The sequence below is a fragment of the Lagopus muta genome, chromosome Z, assembly GCF_023343835.1.
Source record: "Lagopus muta isolate bLagMut1 chromosome Z, bLagMut1 primary, whole genome shotgun sequence".
Lineage (NCBI taxonomy): Eukaryota > Metazoa > Chordata > Aves > Galliformes > Phasianidae > Lagopus > Lagopus muta.
In genome coordinates, this window is record NC_064472.1 from 57085268 (window position 1) to 57099477 (window position 14210).

At 37.1% G+C, this 14210-nt stretch overlaps 1 protein-coding gene across 2 annotated transcripts in view; it reads left to right on the forward strand.

The window, feature by feature from the left end:
* Positions 1-14210, forward strand: part of SKIC3 (SKI3 subunit of superkiller complex) — a 47411-nt gene that overhangs the window by 11527 nt on the left and 21674 nt on the right. For both annotated transcript variants that reach the window (XM_048930523.1, XM_048930521.1), the window contains 17 exons: positions 934-1067; positions 1708-1794; positions 1882-1985; positions 2082-2208; positions 3388-3567; positions 4373-4497; positions 4918-5171; positions 6619-6721; positions 7489-7665; positions 8589-8733; positions 8880-8958; positions 9098-9159; positions 9281-9337; positions 10404-10472; positions 11870-11944; positions 12549-12690; positions 13913-14006. In XM_048930523.1, the coding sequence (XP_048786480.1) occupies positions 934-1067; positions 1708-1794; positions 1882-1985; positions 2082-2208; positions 3388-3567; positions 4373-4497; positions 4918-5171; positions 6619-6721; positions 7489-7665; positions 8589-8733; positions 8880-8958; positions 9098-9159; positions 9281-9337; positions 10404-10472; positions 11870-11944; positions 12549-12690; positions 13913-14006 (2014 nt within the window). The remainder of the gene's footprint in view (positions 1-933; positions 1068-1707; positions 1795-1881; positions 1986-2081; positions 2209-3387; positions 3568-4372; positions 4498-4917; positions 5172-6618; positions 6722-7488; positions 7666-8588; positions 8734-8879; positions 8959-9097; positions 9160-9280; positions 9338-10403; positions 10473-11869; positions 11945-12548; positions 12691-13912; positions 14007-14210) is intronic.

Genomic DNA, 14210 nt, shown 5'->3' on the forward strand with positions numbered 1-14210 from the left:
CTTCAGTATCACAGATGTCATTAAGGGAATGGTTAGTGAAACAGAGCACTAGCATGCAGCTGTATAAAGAACTAGAGCAGCATGGTGAATTCCGTGTGCAGCTTTGGTATCTGCCCACTCTCTGAAAGAAAAGATGGTTTTGAAATCAGTGAAATTAGAAACGATGTGGAAAATAAAAATCAATTATTTTCTTCTACGCAAGATCTAGTTAACATGAAGTGAAGCAAAAGGCTGGCACTAGAAGCAAAGGAGGTTTTGTTACTTAATTCAAGGTGAAAGTTAGGGCTTTGTAAGTTTTGTGTACTGTTGTTGCAGAAAGTTTCCTGGAGTTCAAAGGATGTCCAAAGTGGGAAAGAGTTCTGGGGAGGTAGTTCTATGTTCTTTTTCTCCGCTTATGCTTTTCTTAGACATCGGCAGGTAGGTGTAGGATGCAAGGATAGACTGGCTTTATCAGATCGGACAGAAATTTGTCATATATGGAATCAGAGTTAACAACTGAGAAAGTACTTGTCTTTCGAGAATGCTGACAAGCAACAGAGATTCTCAGAGGTGAGATTATACAGATGATTGGACAATGCATGCAACAGTACGGAGTTAACTTTTGCACAGATGTAGAGTTAAATCTTTTATTTTAATAGAGGGGAAAAAATATTACTAAACACTGAAGTGCAGAACAGCTTGGTTAGTGAAAAGTCATTGTTTCTTCTTCAGAGCATGGGTCAGGAAAACATAGCATTCTGTTTAGGAGGTTGACATCCTGAAAACATTCTGTTTCTTTTACATGTCTGAGGGGCCTTTCTAAAATTCACTGAACTTTTGAACTTCCATGGTTAAATTTTATAGTTTCTTCAAAATGAGAGAGAACAGTCTATAAATTAGCTTTACTAGTTCCTTTCCTATTTTTGTTTGATGGAACTTTTGTCTTATCAACAGCACTTAAGAATCTTCAAACTCCTGATGGTGCTACTCTGCAGCAGAAGAACCTTATCCTTCAGTTGAAAGCAGAGGTTTTGATCAAAATATCTGATGTTGGAGCTGCAGAAGAAGCCATTAATGCACTCGAGCAGGTATTTCCACTGATCAAGTGAAGTTTAAGGAAAAAAGCACTCTCATCTCTATGCCCTGAAAATTCAAGCTATGTATTTTCCCCATCTCCTTTTTACATTCTATGTGATTTATACAGCTCCTACCAACTATGCTGTAATCAGTACACACACCTCTTTGCCACTTTCCCTCCCCTGTTTTCTAGGCTTTTCTATAACTGCTTTTAACTCACAATTCTAATTTTAAAAATTGTCACTCTTGATCTATTCTGGTCTTGCTTAGCAATGCGGGATTGTTGCTAGTTCTGAGGCTACTGTTCACCTGAATTTGAATTACCGTTACAATCATACTCCCTATGTCCTCAATTAACTTATCATTTCACATAAGGACGTACCTTTAAGATTGAGTAGAATAGCTTCAAGCAGAAACTCCTTTCCCCTTCTTTATGTGTCACAGTTCCATGTATACTACCTTTTGCACGGTTCAGACTTCAGTAGCTTTGACTTTGCTCTCCGCAATCTGCTGCCTCTTCTTCAGTAGAAATCTCAAGGGTCTTCTCTTGAAATGGTTTTCTTATCTTTATCTTCATGTAGACTGCATGCTTCTGACACCTTGCTTTTGTAGTGAGAATAGCTTGTTTGTGTCTATTACTTGGTTTTCTAGGTTGTGGGAGCAAGCAGTGATCCTGTGCTTTTAGCTTTCAGAGGTCGAGCATATTTAAACAAAGGTTTAGTTGATGAAGCTTCAAAGGTTAGTGCTTTTTGGTCCTTTCTCTTTATTAAATAGAACTCTTAATGTCATACAGAAATAACCAGGAAAGAGTGACATATTTTGCAGATTTCACAAGAGCTTCTGTTGTCACATCCTGATGTAGCTGAAGCCCATGCTCTTGAGGGTTTCATCCATTATTCTCAGAAGAAATATGAGCAGGCAGAAAGAAGGTAAACCTTTTTTTTTTCTCCACTGTAACAGGCTGTAGGGGAGAATAAAATACAATGCTTTTCAAGTTTGATCTGATCTCTGTTCTTTTTATTTAGTTTTCAAAATGCTATTGAAAGAAGGGCTGAAATTGCTGAGTATCATCAGTATCTGGGGCTCACTTATTGGTTCATGAGTGATGAGACAAAAAAAGATAAAGGAAAAGCACTCACTCATTTCTTGAAGGTAAAAGGTTCTTTATTCATTTAAATCAACATTTCTCTATATTGGAAGCGTGAAGTACTCTAGCTGGAATGAGAGACTTGAATATTGTGCTTGTTACCATTCACAGGTCTCCAGGGCCTGTAAACCAATTTCAGCTGTGAACAAATTCACTATGGGGAGCTGTAGTTAACTGAAATCTCCTAGCTTTTTTTTTTTTTTAACCACCTGTTCAGCTAATTATTGAGATCTTTGTTAAGGCAAATGAGGTGGTGATTTGTTGATTCTCTCAATCCTCTGTCCTGAGAGCTATAAATTTGGGACTTTAGATGGGCATTGTGTAGAGCTTCCAAGGCAGAGCTTCCAAAATGTCTTGAAATGCGGAGGGCGGTATTCAAAATGCAAAGAAACAAAGAGGGTGGAAAAAAATGTGTTCTTAGAGTTTCAGTGTGTATCCACAGATGTAATCCTGCAAAGCCCCTGTAGTTTATATGCTTTTCCAAACCATTGCATTTTTTAGTGCATGTGGATTTCTCCATGTATAGATCAGAATCTGATCCAAGGGATTTAATCTGATGTCATTTTGGGGAACGTAGAAGCTTTGCTCCCAAAAATAGGAATCTGAACTTCTTAAACTCGCTGTATGCATTTATAGCAAGTGTCACTGCTCCCACTTCAGTAGCAGCAGTATATAGCATGCAGTGTATTTTAAATGAATATTTTAAATACTCTTAACAATTTTTGTAAGCTTTTTTAAAAAAAAATTGTCTGAGCTGTTGATATGCTGCTTTGGGGGTGTTGTTTCTCATATATAAACAAGTGTGTCAAATGTATACAAAATTAACTCAAACCTTTGAAAATGTAAGAGTTAATTGTGGTGTAAGGTATGACTGTAAGTGTAATGGTTGAATTTTGAGTAGAATTTTAAAGTGATGATATTGTGAAGTGAAGGAATGTTTGTTGCTAACATATTTATCTGGTTATTATTTCCATACAAAATGCTTTTGTGTCATGAACTTTGTGGATGGTTCTGCAAGTATTTAAAGCTGAAGTAGCCTTTGAAATATTGAATGCTTAGATATAGCACAGAAGAAGCTGAAATAAGTCAATAAATGGAGACTGTTTAAGTAGTTACCACTGGACCTATCCGCATGCTTGATCCTTCAAAAGGCACTCTTATATTGTGTTTGTATTTCCTTATAGGCTGCAAAGTTGGACAGCTACTTGGGAAGTGTCTTTTGTTATTTAGGTAACTACTACAGAGATGTTGCTGGAGACAAAAGTAGAGCTCGTGGTTGCTATAAAAAGGCTTTCGAACTGGATGGAACTGATGAAGAATCTGGAACAGCAGCTGTAGACTTAAGTGTGGAGCTTGGAGACACGGTATTGCACATTCAAGGCCCTGGGTTATGGTTATTTGGCTTTTCTATTAATCTTAATAATCTTTGAGGAATCACCTCTGGTTTCTTTGGTACTTGACAGTAAGATCTGAAAATGGATGTTATGTCATTGGCTGGCAGTTTTCACAGCTGGACTTGCTTCAATTTTAAGCTTCAGTTCTGAATTAAACTTACCTGGAGAGGGTGCTGGAGTAAGCAAGTATAACGTTGTAGTCATCCCATGTGGTTCAGAGAGGAAGTTTGTTTTTTTTTTTTTTTTTTTTTCAGTAGAAACTTGTAGAGAAAGTAAGTTTACTTCTCATATTTAACTTCTGCCATTTTTTTTTTTTTCCATCCTCCCCTTGTTCCGTTTGGAAAAAGCATATAAAGTGATTAGAATGTTTTTAAGAAAGTATTTCTTATGTAGCATTGTGTAAGAAGTTCTTAGTCTGATATTAGCAAGAAAGTAGCTCACACTTTGACAGATTCCATTTGAACATCTGCAGAATAAGATCAAGTATCTGACTCACCACAAAGACTTATGCTTTTCTAGTTAAAAAATAGATCTATCACTGCAGAACTGCAGGAATCTACTGTCTTTTTGCAAAGACATACAGAAGATGTGATAATATCCTCCTGTATTCTGCCACTCAGTTTGCCAACTTTTAAAAGCTCCTGTAATGTTACTTCTTTACAAGAACAAGAAATCAGACAGTTTAATGGTGTGCCGAAATTGGAATATTCTTCTTAATAATTTTGTTCTTTGCATCCAAATGTATATTTACATGGTATTTTTGGTTTTTTATTAGGACACTGCTCTATCCATCTTGAATGAAGTAACTGAAAAAGCAAATGCTGGTGCAGCAAAATGGGCTTGGCTTCATCGTGGACTTTACTACCTCAGAACTGGTCAGCCGTCAAAAGCAGTGGCTGAGTAAGAGAACTAGTGGTTGGTTTAAACCATTTTCTATAAATCCTGCTAATTGATCTTCCAAGGTTTTGAAATTAAGTTAGCTGATCACAAGGCAGCCAGTACTAAACTGGGAAGTGGATCTGAGTGATTCTGAAGTTAGCATAATGCAGTCTTCTCATGATAGCAGTGATCTCTGCTGACAAGCCAGATAATGAGGCTTCTTGTAGACAAGGAGGTTGTAACACTGAATAAAAGCCAAAAATAGGTTAAATAGATAAGCTTGTTTAATTTGTTCTGTGAAGAATTAAACACTGTTTTGCCATTTCTAAAAGTTCTGTATAATTGTCTGCTTGTATTCTGAGATTATGTAATTTAAGGAAATAATTTGTTTTTGTTAATTTATGTCACGTTTAATTTAAATCTAAATCTTGATATCTGCAGTTTGCAGGCAGCTCTCAGGGCTGACCGAATGGATCCCAACTGCTGGGAGTCTCTAGGGGAGGCTTATGTGAGCAGAGGTAGCTATGCAGCAGCTCTAAAATCCTTCAGGAAGGCCAGTGAGCTGAACCCAGACCACGTGTACAGCATTTACAGAGCTGCAGCAGTTGAGCAGATTCTAGGCAAATATGAAAATGCTATAGCTACCTATCAGCAGATCTTAGAGAAGACAGAAGAGTATGTACCTGCACTTAAAGGTAATATGTCTGTATTTTCCATTTTAGATCTTTTTCTCTCTCTAGCTCTGTAGTACTTCAGTTTTATGGAGAGGTTCTTGATAACTGGTATAGGTAGGCCTGCCTACATGAAAGAGTATTTTTGGATGTTCAGAATGCTGTGATCCACTTGCATGAAAGCCAGCATGTAGTAGCCTGCAAATACTTGAGCTCTTAATATGAAAATCTGAAGGAGCAATTATAAAGGTAACTATTCCTGTGTAACTATGAGGACAGAGGAATTTAAAATTTATGTAGGAAGCCAGCTAATAATGCTGCAGTTTCACCTGAGCAGTCACACCATGTATGACTAAAAAGGCAGTGGAGTCAGTCAGCCTTGTCAAAGGGGTGGGCTGTGCTCATTTTCTGCTGCCCTTGACCATGTCTTTATCAGGCTTTGTGAACTTAGTTGTTGGAAGCACAGTATCATAGCAGATGAAAGAATTAACTATACTGATCTGCTTTAATGTGTCTTTTATATGCATTCCAGTTTTGTGTTATTGAATACTAAGTTTATTCTACCTCTGCTCCAGTATCTGTTTTTATAATATAACTTTTGGAAATAAAATGAGTTCTGCTTTTAGATGGCAGCTTTCTTGTACTTGAGCTTATAACCTTGGGACTTGTGTGGTTGAAACAATTACCTAATGTGGGCAGGATAAGAGGCTTACAAAGCATGATTGCATCAAAGTCATACAGGCTGCATTTGTTCCAGTGTCATAATCCAGAAAGAAAGATGGGTGGCTTGGTGTAGATAAGGAGTACAATTGCATGATGAAGGCAGCTTCAGAACTGTGAAAAAAATACTAAGAATCAATGGAACTTGCATCCAATGACTTATTGCCACTCAGAGTCACAGCCAATACCAGCAATTGTATAAACCAAATCCTGTCTTGAATTTTCCAGAATTCTAAAAATTACAGTATTAGGTGAAGGCTTTTTGATAGTTCAATTTATTTCTATATAAGGTAAATTCTTGCTTAAATAGGGTTAAGTAATGTTGGTTTCAGTCATCTCAGAGAAAAATTCCCATCCTACCTTGGTATAGTCCTGTTTTGTATTTTGTGTGTGCTTTGATACTGTTCTTGTATTTGTCAAAGGCTAACCAATGCAGAGTAGCTTTCTAGGTGAGTGAGTGTTCTAGTTAATTCCTGAAAACAAACACCAAGTTTTGGTGCTATGCTTTATATAAGTAGGTGTATTTTAATATTCAGATTGTGCTACAGTTCGTGCTGATTAGGAAGAGGTAAGAGCAAAGTGTCTCTTATGAGCAGGAGAGTTTCTGTAGGTTTTTGTGCTTTGGCTTAGTACATGCAGGAAATAAAGCAGAACACTGAGCAGGCTTTCTCCTATACCACCCCACCTCTTCTAGCAAGCAGTGTCAGGCAAGCATCTTTTTTCATAAAGGATAACTTTGTCTTACTTTTAGGACTTGGAGAATGCTATCTCATGCTGGCAAGATCAGCCCTTGAGAAGTACCTTGATATGAGGGCTGTGGGTTACATAGAGCAAGCTCTTGAATTTTTTACAAGGTGAGTACTAACTATTTAATGTGCCAGACTCGTGGTTTGGAGAAAAATAAATGTTAAATGTTTGAAAACTTTCAGTTAAATAAAATGAATCAGGCCTCTGTTTTAGAAGAAAAAGTTTAGAGAAAATGCATTGAACAATGCATTTTGGATTGAGTAAATGGTAACTATAAAATTACTACTATTTTTACCATATAAAAAATAGAGTCCTTTGACTTTTTCAGACTTCTGAAGTTGCCTATCGTTCTCTTTAGTTGTCATTGTGTATATATGGAACTTAAGGGAGGAAATATCAATCAAAAATGGTGGTTGAGAAAGTGATCTTTCCTTCCATCAATCATACTGTTCTACATTTCAAATAAAATGCTTTAGTGGCCTAAATTAAACCTTGGAGTAACTGCTGTTACAGAGTAAAGTCCACTAGGTTTCTGCAGGTGTCTCATGCTATGTAATATAATGGCAAAAATTAGTAGATATATAATGGCTGATTTTTCTGAACATGCTTAGTCCCCACAAAGTTGGGATATTTTGATGTAGTTTCTGATTTATTTTTTACATTTTAAACCTAGAGGTTGAGTGGGAAGAATTCTGATTTAAAAAAAAACAAAAACAAAAACAAAAAAACAAAACAAAACAAAAAAACATACCAAACAACTCATTGATTAATTAAATTGAGTTTGTGCCACTCTTCAGAGTGGCAAACTTTCTGAAAAACTTATTGTGATGCCTGAATGGTTGTTTTGTGGGTTTTCTTAATTATTAAATCACAGGGCAACAAAGAACCGACCTGATATATCTTCCCTTTGGAAACTGCTTGGCGATACCTGTACTAGTGTGCATGTTATTTCACCAGCCAAAGTGAATGTTCGAGTTCTAGGATCGCTTCTGGGTAAAAATGAAGGCAAACAGATGCTGAAGAAAACTGATCTGCTGAGACTGGGTGGAAGGTAATTATTTATTTATTTATTCATTACTGTTAAGTACTTCTACACATCTGTACACGCTGTAGAGTCTCAAATATTCTAGACTATGTTAATTTTAGAAAAGAAAATACATGATGATCTTCTGACACATGAATATTTAGTGAAGACTAAAGAAAAAGCAAATTCTCATGATTCTTCTAAATTACACCGCTTATTTCAGAGAATGCTCCCTGGGTTACCACAGTGGCACTCAGTGCATCATCTAGCACCTGCTATTTTCTGTGCTTCCTTCTGCCTCCAGAGTGTGGCTGTATTGTGCCTGTTATTCAGTCATTTATTCAACTTCAAATTAAGTGATTGCAGTGGTTGTTACCCAATTCTCTCAGGACTACTAATGTCCAAGATAAAACTCTAAGCTTTGTTTGTGACTGTAATTAGTTTTATAAAACTGCCATTAATTTGAGCCCCACGTATGTGATCTAAATTATATTGGAAGAGGGAATTCCTTTTTCCTGGCCCTGGAATCTCATGATAAAAAATATTTGTGGTTTCCCCATAGCACCTTCTGTGCTGCTAGTAAGTTAAGGTGGGCTGAAAATGCTGCTGCTTAGTAAATCTTAACCATTGTATGTAGTTAAGTACTTCCTAGGGAAGTCTGATTAACTTTAGAAATGGCTGATGTTTGTTATAATTAAAACATTCATATTGCACCTGAGGTCACTTTGATTACACGTGTATCATTTCATAAGTGATGGATAAGGCAAACCAAGATAGATTCTATAAAGATAACTGTCTAACTGAAAGTTATTCAGTTGTCACTGGGTTTCCATTCTTGCCTGGTTTTGTTTGTATTTATGCATATTTGATGGTTTGGGTTTTTAAGCACTTTGAGCATCTTTCATGTGGAAAGGCTTGGGATAATACTTCTGTGATTCATGTTTCTGTAGGTGTTATGGCAGAGCTTTAAAATTGATTCCTTTGCCTAACATATGGTGTGATCTTGGAATAAATTATTATCGACAAGCTGAGCACCTCACAGCAGTAGGCACGGACCTAAATGAGATCAGTGAACTACTAGAGAAGTCTTTACAGGTATTGCCTGTTATTCTGTTGTGTTCTTTAAAATCTACCTTGATGCTTGTCTGCCTAACTTCTGTCTCTAAATCTCAGTAAGCTAGCACATGATGTCTTAACTTTTGCTATTCTATTGATATAATTTGCATTCGATTTTCTTCCAGTGTCTCAAAAAAGCTGTAAGGCTTGACAACAAAAATCACCTTTATTGGAATGCACTTGGTGTGGTTGCTTCCTGTAGTGGTAAGTCTTCAGTGAGATCCCTAGCTGCATAATATTCTACATTAGAAGGCAATGCATGACTAATGCTGTTTACAAAATTTGGTTAGATCTGGCTTTCCTTTCATTTTCCCCTTTTTTTTTTTTTTTTTTGTCCCCCCAGCTATCGGGAATTACGCTCTTGCTCAACATTCGTTCATCAAATCTGTTCAAGCTGAGGAAATAGTAAGTGCTGTAGGCAGCTATCATCTGTTTCAAGTGGGCATTTTAAACTTTTCTTCCCTTGATGCAGTGTTACTCTTTCAGAACACAGCAATAATATGTAGGTTTTATTTGTTCTGTCTAGAATGTTGTTGCCTGGACGAACCTGGGGGTTTTGTATCTAGCGACTGGAAACATTGAGGTAATTCTTTCCCATCCCTTAAATACAGTTTCCCTTTACAATTTCTTACGGGAATATGTGGTTGTAGGAGTGTGAGCAAACAGTGAAGAGCGTCTCTCTCAGATTCAAGAAAAATACTTTCTTTGAATGAAAGTTACACAAATTAAGTATTTGTTATGGACTGGATATGGTTAAGTGAACTTAGGCTAAATTGCTGAAGTTGCTCTCCAAATGACTACATAGAATAAAAGCAGTTTGTAAGGATGGAGAAAGTCTGAATCAAATGAATGCATACCAAATTTGACCCAAAAGCTCCTTTAGTCACAAACTAAGATTTTGAATTTCCTGCAGGTAGCTACTTTCTGTTTATCAGTATGTCTTATAATTTGCCATAGTTCTTTAGAACTTTCAGAGTCTCTCTGGAGGAAAATTAGAGTACCTGTTAAGTGAAGTTCAGAGTTTTCTTGCAGCTAAAACTATATGCTATCGTATTTTCAGGTCAGAATTTTGGCAATTTTATTTAATTTATGAAATGGGATAGTGAGACTGAGAATTATTTTTAGTAAAAGCAACTTGATATTACAAATTCCTTGCTGCTGAGAGTAATAATGCTAGGACTTTGTCTCCTTGTGCCACATTGAGGAAGGAATTCTGAACATATACAGTCATGTCTTTCCTTCAGGATTTATGTAGAGTAATCAGCTTAATAATTTTCAAACCATTTACATGAAAGAAATGTAAATTTCAAAATCTGGATCCTCCAGGTGTCTAAATTTAAAATATTAATTGTTCTAGCAGTTAATGTAGCTTCTTCCTCAAAACAACAAAACAGTTAATCTAGTTGAGAAGTGTTTTTGGAAGGGAGGGGGACTTTTGATGTTTTAAACAGTTTTTACAATTATTCTTATTTTTAAGAAGTCTAAGCTGCTTTATTTTTCCAGTTAGCAAGTTATTCTGTATGGCACAGAACTAGTAATGACTTAATTTTATTTGTGAAAAGCTCTTCCAGTACTACTGCATGACAATACCTGTGCATATCAAAAGTGTATGCAAGAGTTTGATAGCTGTGTTACCTTTGGTTCTACAGCAAGCTCATGAAGCCTTCAAAGTAGCCCAGTCTCTGGAACCTTCTTACCTTATGTGTTGGATTGGGCAGGTAAGATGTGAAAAAACATCAAACTGTGCTTTGTTAAAGAAAAAGAGGATTTGGACTTCCTCACAATTGGTGCTTACGCATGTACCTGTAGGAGTAGAGGAAGCTGCTACTTCCCCTGGGGGTGGATAAGACAACACAGTGTATAGAGGAAATCTATATTCAGCAGTTATCTTCATGTAAATGTTTTTGTGACTGATGTAATTGTAAGATGTATAAGAAACTAGCTATTAAAAAACAATCGCTGCTGTTCTCGAAGCTCGTTATCTAGTGCTCTTAAAGTACCATCTTCATAAGGTGGCAGCTATTTCCGTTTTTGCTGTATGACTAGTTCATTAAATGGCACTCCTAACTCTCTTCTCAGCTCCCCTCTCTTCCAGCTTACTGTTAAAAACAGTAAGTCTTTCATGTACAAATTCAGCTCTTACTTCCTGGGAGGTTGCTTTTTCCACCTACCACTGAGGGCTGGATAGGCTCCCACTGGTACTTAGGTCATCTGTGAATATCACAGAATCCTTGTGACTCATGTTTGTGATTGCTGTAGGTGATCCCATGCTGTTGATCTGCTAATAATATCTGATTTGAAGCTGAATGCTAAATAAGGACTAGTGCCATTGTGTGTCAAAACTTCCCATTTTATATCATTGTACTGAGGAATGTGAAGTAGCAGCAAAAGTTCTTGAGTTTCAAATTGCAGTTGAACAAAGACTACTTATCCTACTTTTAAAGTGTTTGATTTATTCTTAGAACCATAGAATAGCTTGGGTTGGAATGGAGCATAAAACCCACCCAGATCCAGCCTCCTGCTGCAGGCAGGTTGCCACCTGCTAGATCAGGCTGCCCAGGGCCCCATCCAACCTGTCTTAAGGCAGGCAGGCATACCTTCTCTGGGCAGCTGTGCCAGGGCCTCACTGCTTTCTAAATAAAGAATTTCCTCCTAACATCTAATCTGAATCTTCCTTCTTTTAGTATAAAGAAATTTCTCCTTATCCTATCATAACATTCTGTTGTAGTAAATCCCACCCCAGTGTTTCAGTAGCCCTGGCTTAGGTACTGAAAGGATACTGTGAGCTGTCCATGGAACCTTCTGTTCTTCAGGCTGTACAGCACCAACTCTCTCAGACTTCCTTCACAGGGGAAGAGTAGCAGCCCTCTGCGCATCCTTGTGGCCTATCTTTGCAGTCACTCCAGCAGGTCCATACTCCTCATGTGCTAGGGGTCCCAGATTTGAATGCAGTGCTATAGGTGGGGTCTCATGAGATTGGGGTGGAGTTTCTTTGACAGCATAAGAAAATAAAATATTTTCATGTTAAATACCTAGGGTATGGCTGAAAATAATCTGTGTTGAGTTTCTTCTCATTTTGAAGTACCTGACTGTAACAACTTATGTTTCTCTGAAGGCTCTTGTTGCAGAGGCTGTAGGCAGCTTTGATGCTATGGATCTCTTCAGGCACACAACTGAACTTGCTATGCATGTAAGTATAGCAGATAGGTACTTAATGTTTAGTCTCTCTATTTATATAACCTAACTTTTAAAGAACAGCTGTATCTTCAGCAGTGGAACAGCTAGGCTCCTTTTCCAAATGAGATTGCCTGAATTCACTGTTGCTGTTCTGGACCCACTGAATAGCAGGCGCTCATTTTATTGAATGCTTTAATCCCAGTAGACAAAGAAGCTTTCTTCATAAGTTGTGAAAAAACGTTGTGATGTTCTACAAAATTGGACAAAGGCATAAACTGAAGACATAAACAGGAAGGAGCAAGGATACTGCTGTAATCCTGGATTCTAAGGAAGCAGAAGACTTTAGATTCTCTTAGAACTTTTCTCATTTGTGATTTCTGCATGAGTGCCATCAGTGATATGATAATGTAAGAATTCTTTCTGCCTAAAGGACTGAGTGTTTGCAGCATATCAGATTAGTGTTTTATTCTCCTGCTTAACTATGATTCAGATTTTTATCCTAGACTCTGCCTTAAAACAGAGAATTATTACCGTCTCTAAGTATTTCAGTGTTATTTGGGCAGATTTAATGATCCTTAATTTACATTTTTTTTGTTTGTTTTTAATTATTTCCTGAGACTGAGGGAGCGAAAGGCTATGCCCACTGGGTATGTTCAACACTGCAAGATAAAAGCAACAGAGATACTGAGCAGTATCAGTACAACATTGTTGAAATGAATGCTATTCCAGCAGCCCAAGTGGTTATGAGCAAGTATACAGGTAGGTAGCTGAAATACCTCATTGAATTGCAAGCCTGACTAAGTGATGTCTCTACTGGGTTTGGCAAAGACTGTTTAGACCAGACTGGGGAAAGGCTTTTGTGTTGTAAAATAAGCAGGCAAAGTAGAATAAAGGGACTTTTTTATTAATTGATTATTATTGTTATCACACTGGATGAAATAGGTATGAACGAATACCTGGTGTAGGGAACCTGCTTTGGCAGAGGGGTTGGACTTGATGATCTCTGGAGGTCCCTTCCAACCCCTACAATTCTGTGAATTCTGTCATTCTACCAGACTTCATTTCAGATGCTGAGCGAAGTAAGAAACTGTGCCTTGTTACGCGTGCCACCTGGTGTCTGATATCAGACATCCTTTGAGTATATCTGTATGGTACAAATAGATGCTAGCTTTTCTGCCTGTGTTCCATGTGTTTGAGCATAAGGCTGTTTTTGGATTTTGCTCACCTTCACAATATAAAGCACACAGTAGTATTAAACTTCAGTAAGAGAAAAAACATTTTCTTGAGCATGGTTCCTAGTCACTGTGGCCTTTATGCAGTGGTAGGCTTGTATATATCTAGCCCAGAAGATGAATAGAGCAAGTGTGGATTTTCTTTAAACTAGTTCCTTGATCTTGTAATCCGTTGCTATTTTTTTTTTTTTTAAGAGCTACAAAATAAGTTGCAAACATTTAAAATAAGAAATGTAAGGAGATATTTATCTGTAAAATATACAGATTGCAGGAAGGGTCTATGTTCCCCTTTCTGGTCTGAGGTGAGATGGCAGGTAACTTTAGCAGTGGATGTGCATTTGAAAGCTAGAATATTGAAAATTAGTTAAAGTAATATTAAAACTAGTAAGGTTCTACTAGCATACTAGAGTCAGTACAGACAAAACAGTTCCATCTTTTGTTACAAAAAAAAAAAAAGCCTCATAACTCCTAACCACTGCAAGCCAAAAAACTTAGAATTCAGTGTGTCAGTACTTTGTCGTAAGATTTGAAACATTTTTGAGCTAGCCTGATGTCATGTTGCAGTCTTAGTATCCTTTATTTGCTTGCAGCCTGTCTAGCTGATTCCAGTGAGCAGCTGACAGAAGCACTTGGCAAAGTGCTTTTTTATATATGCATACACTGTAGCATCAATGTAGCACTGTTTTTCTAATGCTTTTTCACAACTCTTTCTGATTATGTTCTCTAAGTTGTAAATTCTGATTTTCTAGAAAGAAATCCAGATGATGCATCTGCTTTCACAATGCTTGGTTACTTGAATGACTATCTGGAACTAAAAAGACAGGCAAAAGATGCTTATGAAAGGTAAATTATACATGCTGGAATGCTTACTGACAGAAGTTCCTTGTCCTCATTTTCTGTGCACCAGCTGAAAAGCTTAAAGTTTATCTTTTCCTGCAGTAAGCCTTATATTCTCAGTTAAGCAGTACATTTCAACTAATTGTACTATACATAGTGTGTGGGAATTCTCTTATGCAAGTTTGGAAATGCAGAACACAAGTAACAGGG